A 14,935-nucleotide genomic window follows, 5' to 3' on the forward strand; every position below is an offset into this window, starting at 1 on the left:
TATTTCTAGGAGCACTTCGCATCTGAGCTGATGTATTAACAATCTACTCAGAACAAATAAACTGGTGCATAAACCACTGGTGTTTCTGTTGCGGAGAATTCTGCTCTCTTCGTTTTAAGCCCCGTACACACAATTGCAAATCCCGCCAGAAAAAGTCGGATGAGAGCTTTTGGTCGGAAATTCTGACTGTGTGTATGCTCCATCAGACTTTTGCTGGCAGAAATTCCGCCAGCAAAAGATTGAAAGCAGGTTCTCTATTTTTCCGTCGGAAAAAGTTCAGATCGAAAATTCTGATCGTCTGTAGCAATTCCCACGTGCAAAATTCCTACGCATGCTCAGAAACAATTCGATGCATGCTCGGAAGCATTGAACTTCATTTTCTTGACTCGTCATAGTGTTGTACATCACCGTGTTCTTGACCGTTGAAAGTTCAGAAAACTTTTATGTGACCATGTGTATGCAAGCCAAGCTTGAGCGGAATTCCGTCGGAAAAATCATCCAAGATTTTTCAGACGAAAACACTGATTGTGTGTACGTAGCATTAGGGCAGGATGTGATTATAAAATCTTTTGAAAGGGAACACAAACAAAGCCAAAGCACATTTTAGCAGTGTGAGCTAGGGTTTAAAGCTTCTTTGTAGTCATATTGCTGTCCTCTCCTGCTTGTCCCAAAGACACCTGTACATCCCATTCCTTGTATTGTCATCACAGAGACAGTAAGTGAGTAGAAGTATCCACAATGGAGGTAGTGAAAAAAGCCTGACAGACATTTCTAATCCTATCTGCTCCAACATAACATAAACAAATTTCCTGGAGTTGAGGTTTTAATTAAGTTACAACTTCACAACGTTACCTTAAAGAGGAACTGCAGTCGGCTCACATAATTTGTAATAAAAGCATCTTTGCCATTCTGAAGCTTCCCTCCAACCACTTTGCATATTTTTTTTATATATATACTGTGATTCTGTACTTGCCAAATATCCTGCAGAAATCTCCCTCCACTAAGTCTGGCTGCAGCCATTTTAACTGTGGGCAGCTGAAGCTGCTGCCTGTTCACTTCTTGGATTTACACAGACACACCTCCAGCTCTGCATCTTTCATTGGCCCTCTTATGACTCATCTCGCTCCCTTCCTGGCAAACTCTCATGAGAGTGAGAGAGAGAACTGTGCATGAGGTCATAAGCCTAGGCTTTTTACCAGGCAAGAAACAGGAAGTGGGCTGTATGAGATATTTACTGACAGAAAAAAAATGTTTTACTATCCAAAGTTAAAACAACAAGGGCAGAGGATGTAATAGATGGAAAGATAAAAAAATGATAGAAGGACCACTTTAACCACTTGCTTACAGGGCACTTAAACACCTTCCTGCCCAGACCAATTTTCAGCTTTCGGTGCTCTCACACTTTGAATGACAATTACTCAGTCATGCAACACTGTACCCAATTGAATTTTTTGTCCTTTTTTTCCCACAAATAGAGCTTTCTTTTGGTGGTATTTTATCACCTCTGGGGTTTTTATTTTTTGCGCTATAAATGAAAAAAGACCGAAAATTTGGAAAAAAAACGCATATTTCTTTGTTTCTGTGACAGAATTATGCAAATTATTAATTTTTCTTCATAAATTTTGGTCACAATTTATACTGCTACATGTCTTTGGTAAAAATAACCCAAATTAGTGGATATTATTTGGTCTTTGTGAAAGTTAGAGAGTCTACAAGCTGTGGTGCGAATCGCACAAAATTGATCACATCTGATGTACTGGTGGCCTATCTCGCTTCTTGTGACCCGAACAAGTCAGGAAAGTGCAAATACCCCCCAAATGACCCCTTTTGTGGAAAGTAGACATTCCAAGGTATTTAGTAAGAGGCATAGTGAGCTTTTTGATGTTGTCATTTTTTTCCCACAATTCTTTGCAAAATTAAGATTTTTCATTTTTTTTTTTTTTCTCCACAAAATTGTCATTGTAATAGGTTATTTCTCTCACGTGGCATGTGTATACCACAAATGACACCCCCCAAAAAATTCTGCTACTCCTCCTGAGTATTACAATACCACATGTGTGTGACTTTTTCACAGCCTGGCCACATAGAGAGGCCCAACATGCAGGTAGCGCCATCATGTGTTCTAGGAACATAAATTACACATCTAACTTGTTGACTATTTATTACACTTTTGAAGCACCAGGACAATGACACGTGGCACTGATGACAGATGGCACTGATACGTGGCAATGATGGCACTTATACGTGGCACTGATGACAGGTGGCACTGACAGATGGCACTAATATGTGGCACTGATGACAGATGGCACTAATATGTGGCACTGATGACGGGTGGCACTTATGACACGTGGCACTAATACGTGGCACTGAAACGTGGCACTGATGACAGATGGCACTAATACGTGGCACTAATATGTGCCACCGATGACAGATGGCACTAATACATGGCACCGATGACGCGTGACACTGATGACAGATGGCACTGATAAGTGGCATTGATGACATGTGACACTGACAACAGATGGCACGTGACACTGACAGGTGGCACTGATGACAAATGGCACTGATACGTGGCACTGATGACAAATGGCACTGATACGTGGCACTGATGACGGATGGCACTATGTGGCACTGACGACACGTGGCACTGACGACACGTGGCACTGGGGGCAGGTGGCACTGGGGGCAGGTGGCACTGGGGGCAGGGGGCACTGGGGGCAGGTAGCACTGGGGGCAGGTAGCACTGGGGTGGATGGCACTGGGGGCAGGTAGCACTGGGGTGGATGGCACTGGGGGCAGGTAGCACTGGGGTGGATGGCACTGGGGGCAGGTAGCACTGGGGTGGATGGCACTGGGGCGGATGGCACTGGGGCGGATGGCACTGGGGCAGATGGCACTGGGGCAGATGGCATTGGGGCAGATGGCACTGGGGCAGATGGCATTGGGGCAGATGGCATTGGGGCAGATGGCATTGGGGCGGATGGCACTGCTGGGGGCGGATGGCACTTTATTTTATTTCTTTTACTTTTTTTTTTTCCCCCCACAGGCAGAACGGCTGCCGCTGCAGCCGTTCATCTCTCCCCTCTCCCCTCCTCGCACAGACAGTGCGAGGAAGGAGAGCGGCGCCGAGAGATGATCTCATATGTTTACATATGAGATCATCTCCCATTGGACACGCCGATCACGCTGTAAACGGCCGCTGTGATTGGCCGTTTACAGCGATCTGTGTTTGCCTGTCCCCGGGGGACACGGCGAACACAGAGCTTCCGCGATGCGCGTCCGCGGGGGCGCGCATTGCGGAAGTAAACATCGGGCCGTCCAGGGACGACCACCCGGACGAATGCGCCTGCTCTACGGCCGTAATTCGGCCATAGGGCGGGCGCGAGGAGGTTAACCACTTGCTTACTGGGCACTTAAACCCCCCTCAGTCCCAGACCAATTTTCAGCTTTCAGCGCTGATGCACTTTGAGTGACAATTACGCGGTCATACAACACTGTACCCAAATGAAATTTTTATCATTTTTTTCCCACAAATAGAGCTTTCTTTTGGTGGTATTTAGTTACAGCTCGGAGTTTTATTTTATGCTAAACAAACAAAAAAAGATGCAAAAAAAAAAAAAAAATCATGTTTTAATAGTTTGTTATAAAATTTTGCAAACGGGTCATTTTTCTCCTTCATTGAAGTGCGCTGATTAGGCGGCACTGATAGGCTGCATTGGTGGGCACTGATGGGCTGCATTGGTGGGCACTGATGGGCTGCATTGGTGGGCACTTATAGGCTGCACTGGTGGGCACTGATAGGCATAGTTAAGGCGGCACTAATAGGCACAGATAAGGCGGCACCAATGGGCACAGATAAGGCGGCACTGATGGGCAAAGATGGGCACAGATAAGATGGCACGGATGGGTGGCACGGATAAGTGGCACGGATGGGTGGCACGGATGGGCACTGATAGGTACCACAGATAGATGGGACTGATGGGCACTGATAGGTGGTACTGATAGGTGGCTCTGATAGGTGGCACTGCTGGGCACTGATGGGCGGCACTGCTGGGCACTGATGGGCGGCACTGCTGGGCACTGATGGGCGGCACTGGGGTGCAGCACCTTTGAGGCAGATTTTGGGTGGCACTGTGGGTGGCACTGCTGGGTGGCACTGTGGGTGGCACTGCTGGGTGGCACTGTGGGTGGCACTGTGGGCACTGCTGGGTGGCACTGTGGGCACTATGGGCACTGCTGGGTGGCACTGACAGGGGGCACTTACTTTATTTCAGGATGGCACTGCGGGTGGCAGGTGGGCACTGGCAGGGGGCAGGTGTCCGCTTGAATTGCTGGCCGTGATCGGGACTGATGTCCCGAACATGGCCGCCGGCGATCGGCTTTTTTTTTTTCTCCTCGCGCTGTCAGCGCGAGGAGGAATACTAGCCGATTACCGGCTCAGTTTTATCACATGATCAGCTGTCATTGGCTGACAGCTGATCACGTGATAAGGGGTCGGGATCGACCCCTTACACGGATCGGTGATCAGGCGAGTCTCACGGACTCGCCGATCACAGAGCGCGCCGCGCGCGCCCCTCAGGGGACGCGCAGGCCGCTCGTAACCGGGACGACGTCAATAGACGTAGTCCCGGCAATCTAGGTCCGCGCTAATGCCGTCATTCGGCAATAGCGCGGATCCCAAGTGGTTAAAGGAGCATTGCCAGCTACAAGGCAAAAAATGTCGCCGTGTACAGGGGTCACAGCCTACTTTCTCAGCACTTTTCTAAGGCACCTATTCACCTCACTGCTCTTTATCCAAGATGTGGTGCTCTCAAAATGTGCCTGTTTGTGATTCTGGTAAGCTCAACACTGGTAATTTGCTTTTTATAATACAGAAAGTTTGATGAAAAAGCTTAAAGTAAGAAGATGTTTTTCATAACCATATAATTATCTTTCAATATGCTTTGGAATATTGAATATGAAATTTGGAGCAAAAAGCAGCGAGAGACTTTCTGTCTCTCGCTGCTTTTTGCTCCAAATTTCATATTCAATATTCCAAAGCATATTGAAAGATAATTATATGGTTATGAAAAACATCTTCTTACTTTAAGCTTTTTCATCAAACTTTCTGTATTATAAAAAGCTAATTACCAGTGTAAAAAAGGAAAGAGAGAAAAGAGAGAAAAGAGAAAGAGGGAGGGAAGGAAAAAGATGAAAATATACATCACAACATTAGGGAAGCACACTATTACTACCCTCCTACCGACTCAGGGCTCATTTAAACAAGCATTGCCAGGGACAATTCTTGCCGCTGCATGTGTATATCCCTTTACAGCTGCCATTACAGCTTGGAGGGGTAGTCGGTTTTGAAGGCGGTAAAAATGCAGCATATATTTTTATGTCTAATGGTGCACTCAAATACATTTTCTATTAATTTACTATTTAGGCTATGGGTGCTCTTCATTGATCTACAATTGCTTAAATTCCTCAACAACATACATCAAGCAATGTTAGCTACTGTGCAAAATATGCAATAATAATATACTGTGCAGAAATTGCTAAAAGATTACTGTGCAAGTGCAAACAAATATCTAAAGTGCGAAATGCTGTGCAAATTGTGAAAAATTTATTAGTGTTAAATGATGTGCAAAAAAAAAAATTACAAAGGAGTTTGCTATATATGCTCAAAATAAATTCCCAATACAAACAATATACAGGCATACCCCACTTTTAAGTACACAATGGGGTTTATTTACTAAAGCTAGAAAGTGCAAAATCAGGCTCACTTCTGCAGAAACCAATGAGCTTCCAGATTTTATTACCAAAGCTTAATTGAACAAGCTGGGGTTAGAAGCTGATTGGTTTCTATGCAGAAATGAGCCTGATTTTGCACTTTCTGGCTTTAGTAAATAAACCCCATTGTGTACTTAAAAGTGGGGTATGCCTGTACTTATAATAACGTGCAAATATGCAATACTAATTCCTCATCATCACACCTATAATACAGTACAACTATACAAATGAATCCTAAATGATCGCAAACAAATTGCAAATATTAATTGTATATGTATAAAAATATATACGAAGAAATAACTCTGCAAATTAATTATATTCAGAATCAACTATTAAAGTGCAATGTGCCTGAGGTGTCTGTAATCAGTTTATACAATCATATGACCACAGATTAACATATACAAAATAATAACCACACACTCAGTCCATTTCCATGTATGGCTTCAAATACAGTTATATCACGATCAGAAAGGGTACCCCTTTTTTCTTCAGAGCACCATTCCAAACATTGTTGCTCACGATTGTATTTCTTATTGATATAGGCACTAAACAAAGAGAACTTTCATTGCGCAATGATTACTACTCCTGTGTGCCGCACACAAGACTATTTCACTCGCATAACCTGGACCGAAAAACAGCGCATTAAAACAATCAGCTGGAAGGAGGCATTCCCCACGCAGTCTTGCCTGCTCGCTGTGTTGACAAAGACACTCCAACGAGTGACGTCACTGGCTCCACCCAATGTGTTGCATCACATGTCACGTGACTTTATCAGGGAAGACTGTGTGGGGAACGCTTCCTTCCAGCTGATTGTTTTAATGCGCTGTTTTTTGGTCCAGGTTATGTGAGTGAAATAGTTATGGCAGTGTTGGTGGGAAGTAAAGTGTAAACCATTTGGATTTGATTTGATTTCTCTGGATTTTTCTTTAGGAATACTTCATTGAAAACCGAAAACTCTGGCTCTGGTTAAAGAGAATATTTAACTACAAATCAAAAAGTCAGTATAGGAAACTACAGAGGAAACTGCAGAAAGATTCTGAGTGGCCTCCAAAGAACAGGACAGACTATGCAATTCAGACTGTTCCCGTAAAGAGCACTGATACCGTTTACAGTAAGCCCATCTACAGCAACTCTCTGCATGGGAAAGAAGTGATTTCAGAACATACAATTGTAACAGCCATGTGAGTGTGAAAATTAGAGACTTTTCAAATCCCAAGACATTTTCTGTTGTGCTGTTTACTGAATACAGCAATATTCAGTGACATCTAGTCTCATGTGAATGTTTTCTTTTTTCTTTTGGTCTAATTCCAACAACTTATTTCAAATGAACATTGAAATATGGGTCCCCATTGTTTTTCTTCCTATATATTAACCTTCCTAGCATCTTCCTTTTTTAATTCTACTGGTGATTAAACAGGTCACCTTTGCTAAACCACCTCATTTTTGGAGCCCAACTCTAAGCAACTTAGTTTTTCTAAATAATCCCCCAAGGATTTTTAAATAAAGAAGCTTCTCTGGCTGCAAACTCACCTTCTCTCCAATGCTATCCCCATAATAATTTAATTCCAAAACTTAATATCTTCAGTCTTTCGGGTTGAATGACTCCAGTTGGTTTTTAAACCAGAAGACTGGAGACCTCCAGTGAATGCAGTGCATCGTAGTCTCTAGCGGGGGCATCTCCCCTGTGCCCTCAACTTATAGATGAATGATTCAGAGAGCTGTTCATAACACCAAACCTGCTAGCTGCATCATTGTGGATTGCCCATCACATGATTATTCTGTTTACATAGCATCACGGTTATCGCAGCAAGTTATTTATAAAAAAAAAGGATGGGAGCAGTGGGAGTTGGGTGGGAATGTCTAAATTTGGTTTTAAAATATTATGCACAGAAACTTTTCACTTTGTGATTGTGCTGAAAAGACTTCATAGTTCATACTTCATACTTTTAAAAAAAATCCACATCTAATATGTATATGTAAGTCTCGGGGACATGCAGAGTTTCCACATTTGGGCTAGACCTCATTTTGTTTCCATTTTTGTTCAGTTATGACACTTCCAAGTATAGATATTTAAATATCACACGTGTTCTTCACTTTTGTAGAACAGAGTATATGTTTGTAATCTGCATATTTAGATTCATTTTATGTAAATCTTTTTATTTTATATTTGTCAGCAATTAAATCTGCATCTTCATTTGTCACTGCTAGCACATTTGTCTTCCTGCTTTTTTTGTTTGATTCAGCATTTTCAGCCTATGTTCAATATATTTTGTGTATTGCTTATATTATTTGGGGCATATTTCCTGATGTCATCTAACAGGTAGCCTACTGGTGGTCATATTATATATTTTTCATCATTAAATATGAATGTGCCTGTATTTTGTTGTGCTGTATTTATTTTTTAACTATTTCAGCATATTTTTAAACCATGATAATTGTAAACAACTTTGTCCATGTATGGGAGTGCACATAACTGTAAGCATTAAAGGGGGTACTCCTTAATTATGTTTATTGCAGAGTGGGGTCAGGGACCTACAACTCTGGTTTCCTAATGTAGGAGGCTACCAGTCATGTCTGTTCATGGGACTCTTGTCCACCTAATACTGGGTTGAAAACTTAAAAGTATTCATGACTCTGGGTTTCTACTGTACATGTATGTCATAACTTTTTATAACAGAGGTAAGCGCAGTGTCACGTGAGTGTTTTAAAGTAAATTAGAATTTTATTAAAGAACTGTGAATTTATGGAAAGCACTATGGATTATTTTCATCATTATTTCTGATCCTAATATCTATAAAAGCCTGATTGTCCAGAGCCAATTGGATTGATAACCTGAAACCTTTGGGGGAACACATGCTATTATACCTACCGTATATACTCGAGTATAAGCCGAGATTTTCAGCCTCTTTTTTGAGGCTGAAAGTGCCCCCCTCGGCTTATACTCGAGTCATCGCTGTCTGCCCGCTCGATCAGCGTGTCGAGCAGACAGACAGCGGCCATTCTATGATTCAAAAGCCGCGCCTCCGGCTCCGCCTTCGCCTGTGATAGGCGGAACACTGAATTTCCCAGCAGCCTGTGTTCCGCCTATCACGGGCATCTTCTCATCCTCGTACTACGGACGAGGATGATACGACGTCCGTGATAGGCGGAACACAGGCTGCTGGGAAATTCAGTGTTCCGCCTATCACAGGCGAAGGAGGAGGCGCGGCTTTTGAATTTTACAATGGCCGCCGACGAAGAGGGCACGGGACGGAGGCAAGGCAAGGCACGGCACGGGACAGGACGGGACGGGACGGGACGGGACGAAGGCAAGGCACGACACGGGACGGAGGCTCGGGACAAAGGCTCGGGACACAGGTAGGCTGGACACACACACACACACACACACACACACACACACACACACACACACACACACACACACACACGGATGGAGACACACACACACAGGGATGGATGGATGGATGGATGGAGACACACACACACAGGGATGGATGGATGGATGGATGGATGGAGACACACACACACAGGGATGGATGGATGGATGGATGGAGACACACACACACAGGGATGGATGGATGGATGGACACACACACACACAGGGATGGATGGACGGACACACAGGGATGGACGGACAAACACAGGGATGGACGGACACACAGGGATGGACGGACACACACACAGGGATGGACAGGCATGTCTCACCCTCGGCTTAAACACGAGTCAATAAGTTTGCCAGTTTTTTTGGGGGTAAATTGGGGGCCTCGGCTTATATTCGGGTCGGCCTATACTCGAGTATATACGGTAATAGAAATATGGGATTCACTACATTAGGGTGACTTCAAACTGAGCAGCTGCGTTTTGGCCGCAGTGCGGTGTATCCATGGTTTTGGTGCAAGTTACCTGCTCTTTTCTATAGAATTCTATTATGTCCTGTGGTTTTGGTGTATTTTAAGAAAGCACACTAAAAGTCATGCATGCAGGACAGTTGGTGCACTTTCAGAAAATGCACCAAAACTGTAGGATATAATAGAAGGCTATGGTAAAGTGCAGCTAACCCGCACCAAAGCTGCGGGGACACTGTGCTGCATCCACGCTAAGGCCAAAGTGCAGCGGGACAGTGTGAAGCCGCCCTTAGGTAAGAGTCTGGCCATTGTGGGTGAACTGAAATTCACACAGTAGGGTTGTAACAAAAGAAGCATGTGGGTATATAGTGATTAGAGGATTGCGTAGGAAGAATATGTTGAGGGTTTTGGATCACATGGTGTACTTTGCTGTAGTTTGTTAGAGCTTTTATATATTTATGTTGTTAAAGACATTTTTCATTTTTATTGTTTCACTTTAAGCATCATTAAAATCACTGCTCCTTTAAAAACTATTTTTTAAAGGCTTTTTTTGCATTGGTACATGTCCCCCAGGGCAGTACCCAGGCCCCCATACCCTTTTCATGGCCAATAACTTGCATGTAAGCCTTCAAAATGGGGACTTTTCACTTTGAGGCCCATCTCTAATAGTGTGCATGGAGGGTTTCAGGTCTGAACTTCCCATCTCCAGAGACATAATTAGCATATGATGTTAAAGCCGAGTTTCACTCAGAAATGGAACTTCTGAGGATCCGGTTCCTCTCCCCCTCCGGTGTCACATTTGGCACCCTTCAGGGGGCGAGGGGGGAGCAGATACCTGTCTAATCCAGATATTTGCTCCCACTTCTAAAAGATCGCTGCAGAATCCGTGGCAATCTACGCCATGTCTGGGCTCCTCCTCTGTCCCCCTGCTGTCTTCTGGGAGACACACAGGTCCCAGAAGACAGCGGGACCACTCAGAATGCACAGTGCAACTTGTGCATGCGCATTGGGGAACCAGACAGTGAAGCCGCAAGGCTTCACTTCCTGATTTCCTTACTGTAGATGCCGAAACCTCCACCTGGAGCCAAGGAATGGATCGGGTGAGGACATAGCAGGCGCCCTGGACAGGTAAGTGTCCTTATTTTTAAAGTCAGCAGCTGCAGTATTTGTAGCTGCTGACTTCATTTTTTTTTTTTCAGGTGGAACTCCACTTTAAGTGAGGGAGTAAGACAGTTTGGAAAGTTTTATAATATTTAGTTGTATACCCATCAGGGACAGGTGCCTTACCAAAGGCTAAAGATTTCACAGCTGCATGCTATTTGTAATTGCAGCTTCCAGTGGTTTCAGAGTGTCATCGGAGAGTTTCGGAAGTCCAGCCTTGGATAATTAGTCAGCTATACAGGCCTTCTAGGTGGCAAAAGTTTGCACTGGGTGTTCTTTTTTAACAGAATGAAAACGCTCATAAAAATCCCTAAATACTCTAGCAATATTCGCAGACGAATGGACCATAGTGCCTGTGGGTGTTTTAATTTTAGAAATATAAAGGGATGGATTTTTGGAACAGAGCTGGCACCTTGCTAGGTTTATTGCCCCATTTATAAATCTTTCGAGCTACCAAATGAAAATCACATTTATTCTCTAAGTGAAGAAGGGATTTCAATTATTTTATTTTTTTTGTAAGTTGGAGAAAAACAGGTTGATTCGTGTGTTTATGGATGTCTTCCAGCTGACCAACCTGTCTTAATGTTTCTTTAACAGAAACAGACAAGAGAACCTAGTGCACAAGGCACGGTATGACCTCTCAGGACATTAATTGATGAACCAAATGTGATAGAAAAAGTCAATGTTTATTAAACAAAATTGAAAACAATACAAAGACATGTAAATATCAGAATATAAAATGTTGAACAAGATTAAAACACATGAAAAGCATGAGACTTAGCTGCCCTGGGTACATATGGTGGGCAGGGATAAGCTTTATATTCGAGTCGAACTCATGTTCAACTCGAACATTGGCTGTTCCCAGAACAGTGAACAATTTTGGGTGTTTGCAGCAAATTCGAAAGCCGTGGAACACCCTTTAAAAGTCTGTGGGAGAAATCAAAAGTGCTAATTTTAAAGGCTTATATGCATGGTATTGTTATAAAAAGTGTTTGGGGACCTGGGTCCTACTCCAGGGGGCATGTATCAATGCAAAAAAAGTTGTCAGGAGCAGTGATTTTAATAATGTTTAAAGTGAAACAAAGTGTTTCCCTTTAAATTTTGTACCTGGGGGGGCACAAGTTTCCCATGTTTATAACAGTCTGACAGCAAAATTACATTTCTAAAGGAAAAAAATAGTAATTTAAAACTACTCACGGCTATAATGAATTGTTGGTCCGCAATACACATAAAAGTTCATTGATAAAAACAGCATGGGGATTTCCCCACAGGGGAACCCCGAACCAAAATTACAAAAAAAATGTGTGGGGGTCCCCTTAAATTCCATACCAGGCCCTTCAGGTCTGGTATGGATATTAAGGGGAACCCCACGGCAAAATGTAAAAAAAAAATGCTGTGGGGGTCCCCCTCAAAATCCATACCAGACCCTTATCCAAGCACGCAACCTGGCAGGGCACAGGAAAAGAGGGGGGGACGATAGAGCGCCCCCCCTCCTGATCCATACCAGGCCACATGCCCTCCACATTTGGAGGGTGCTTTGAGGTAGCCCCTCAAAGCACCTTGTCCCCATGTTGATGGGGAGAAGGGCCTCATACCCACAACCCTTGCCCGGTGATTGTGGGGGTCTGTAGGCAGGGGACTTATCAGAATCTGGAAGCCCCCTTTAACAAGGAGACCCCCAGATCCCGGCCCCCCGTGTGAATTGGTAATGGGGAACAAATGTACCCCTACCATTTCACAAAAGAAGTGACAAACGGGTGACCCCACCCCCCTCTGACAACACGGGGAAAGCCATAGGGAAGTCCCCGTGTGTCAGAGGAGAGCGGGGTCACTGGGTGGCCCCGCCCTCCCTTATTTAAGAACTGTCAGACGAAGCAGAGCTGAAGACTCCCACAGAGGCGGATTGTGCGGACGGCACGGAGAAGAAGCCGGAGCAAGATGCGGGACAAGAAGAGCGGAGGAAGAAGAAGATGAAGAAGAATATGAAGATAAGGAAGAAGAACAACACCGAAGGAAGACCAGCAGATTTAATAAAGGACTTGTCAAAAACTGTCTTTTGTCTTTTTTAACATGTTTGGCACTTTTTCTTGTGAAATGGTATGGGTAGATTTGTACTCCATTACTAATTCACACGGGGGCGGGATCTGGGGGTCCCCTTGTCAAAGGGGGCTTCTAGATTCCGATACGCCCCCCGCCTGCAGACCCCCACAACCACCGGGCAAGGGTTGTGGGGATGAGGCCCTTCTCCCCATCAACATGAGGACAAGGTGCTTTGAGGGGCTACCTCAAAGCACCCTCCCAATGTTGAGGACATGTGGCCTGGTATGGTTCAGGAGAGGGGCGCTCTCTCATTCCCCCCTCTTTTCCTGCGGCCTGCCAGGTTGTGTGCTCGGATAAGGGCCTGGTATGGATTTTTGGGGGGACCCTACACCATTTTTTTTTTAATTTTGGTGCGGGGTTCCCCTTAAAATCCATACCAGAACGGAAGTGTCTGGCTTGGATTTTGAGGAGAACCCCCATGCCATTTAAAAAAAAAAAAATCGGCGTGGGGTTCCCATTAATATCCACACCAGACTTGAAGAGCCTGGTATGGAATTTAGGGGGAGCACCACGCATTTTTTTTTTAAATTTTGGTTCGGGGTTCCCCTGTGGGGAAATCCCCATGCCATTTTTATCAATGAACTTTTATGTGTATTGCGGACCGACAGTTCATTATAGCCGTGAGTAGTTTTAAATTACTTTTTTTTCCTTTAGAAATGTAATTTTGCTGTTAGACTGTTCTAAACACTGGAAAGATGTGCCCCTTTATAGGCATACTATAGACACCCCCCAGGTACAAAAGTTAAAGGAATATTACACTTTTATTGTTTCACTTTAAGCATTATTAAAATCACTGGCTGTTTTTAAAACCTTTTTTGCATTGATACATGTCCCCTGGGGCAGGACCAGGTCCCCAAACACTTTTTTATGGCAATACCATGCATATAAGCGTTTAAAATTAGCACTTTTGATAATTCATGTTCGTCTCCCATAGACTTTATCGGTGTTCACGCGTTCGAACAAATTTTTTGCCTGTTCGCATGTTCTGGTGCGAACCGAACTGGGGGTGTTTGGCTCATCCCTAGTGGTGGGCTAGCATAGACAAATGCCATATATGACGCCTGACATGTTTCGGACAGAATTGTGTCAGGCTTATGTCGCATACAAAGATATATAGTTTTTCTATAATATAGACAAATCACATATCAGTACAAAAAATCAATAAAGTATGCATAAATATACCTTGCTTTTAAAGTCGCATATGCGACCCCAAAAGATATTTACATTAAACCAGCATGTATGAATTTAAAAATATGCACCAAATGTACTTACAGTAGAGGTTGGCCAATGATGAGCACATGTGGAGATCAGAAGGCATATATAGCCAGATGGAACTGAGCTCAGGGAGGGGCCAAAAAGATGGAAAATAGGCCACTATGTTGCAATGCTATGCTACAAGAGCACCTAATCAGTGCTGGACATATATTAGCACTGACAATTGGGCTATGTAATGTATACTCTACAACTGCACAAGATGTAGATCTGTAAATATAGACATAATATAATGTTAGCTAATTGTAATAATAGCAATAATTGTGATCAGCAAAAAAATAAAAAATATAAAGTCGATCAATGTGCTTGTCTAGAGACCAACCCGTCAAAGTTTAATAATAAAGGTACTGAAAACAGAAAAAGTTTTTTTTGTTTTTGTTTTTTTGCAAGAGCCCAAAGTATTTCTGGAGCTGAGTGTTGAGGATAGAAACATTGGCAGGGTTGGAGAGAACAGAGTAATTGAGTTTCCAGTTAGTAGCCGTAGATGGCAGTGTCAGTATGCAAAATTGAGCTTTAATGGGAGCATTTTAGATAGCAAGCAATTGAGTTGCAAGTTTGAAAATGACTTGCTAAGCTATTGCTAGATTTGCCAAGCTCCACAAGTTTGTTGCACAATTGCAGCAAGTCCGCATTACATGACTCCAGATCAACTTTCTTTGCAAACATTCTGCAAGTCTGCTGCAAGTTCACTTCAGTTATGTTGTTTAATAGTCATCTCACCACAGGGGTCACTGTGACTTGCAGAGCTATTGCTGTAGACTCACCACTGCAACTTTGCTCTTGCT

General features: G+C 43.6%; 1 protein-coding gene across 4 annotated transcripts in view; it reads left to right on the forward strand.

Annotated features, from left to right (window-relative positions):
• Positions 1 to 8,150, forward strand: part of LOC143988162 (putative cation-transporting ATPase 13A4) — a 162,071-nt gene extending 153,921 nt beyond the window's left edge. For all 4 annotated transcript variants that reach the window (XM_077487495.1, XM_077487493.1, XM_077487494.1 and 1 more), the window contains one exon: positions 6,703 to 8,150. In XM_077487495.1, coding sequence (XP_077343621.1) covers positions 6,703 to 6,957 — 255 coding nt within the window. In that variant the 3' untranslated portion in view covers positions 6,958 to 8,150. The remainder of the gene's footprint in view (positions 1 to 6,702) is intronic.
• Positions 8,151 to 14,935: the final 6,785 nt, after the last annotated feature.

Source organism: Lithobates pipiens, unplaced genomic scaffold, assembly GCF_037356315.1.
Source record: "Lithobates pipiens isolate NorthernLeopardFrog02 unplaced genomic scaffold, aLitPip1_a1.2 Scaffold_18, whole genome shotgun sequence".
Classification (NCBI taxonomy): domain Eukaryota; kingdom Metazoa; phylum Chordata; class Amphibia; order Anura; family Ranidae; genus Lithobates; species Lithobates pipiens.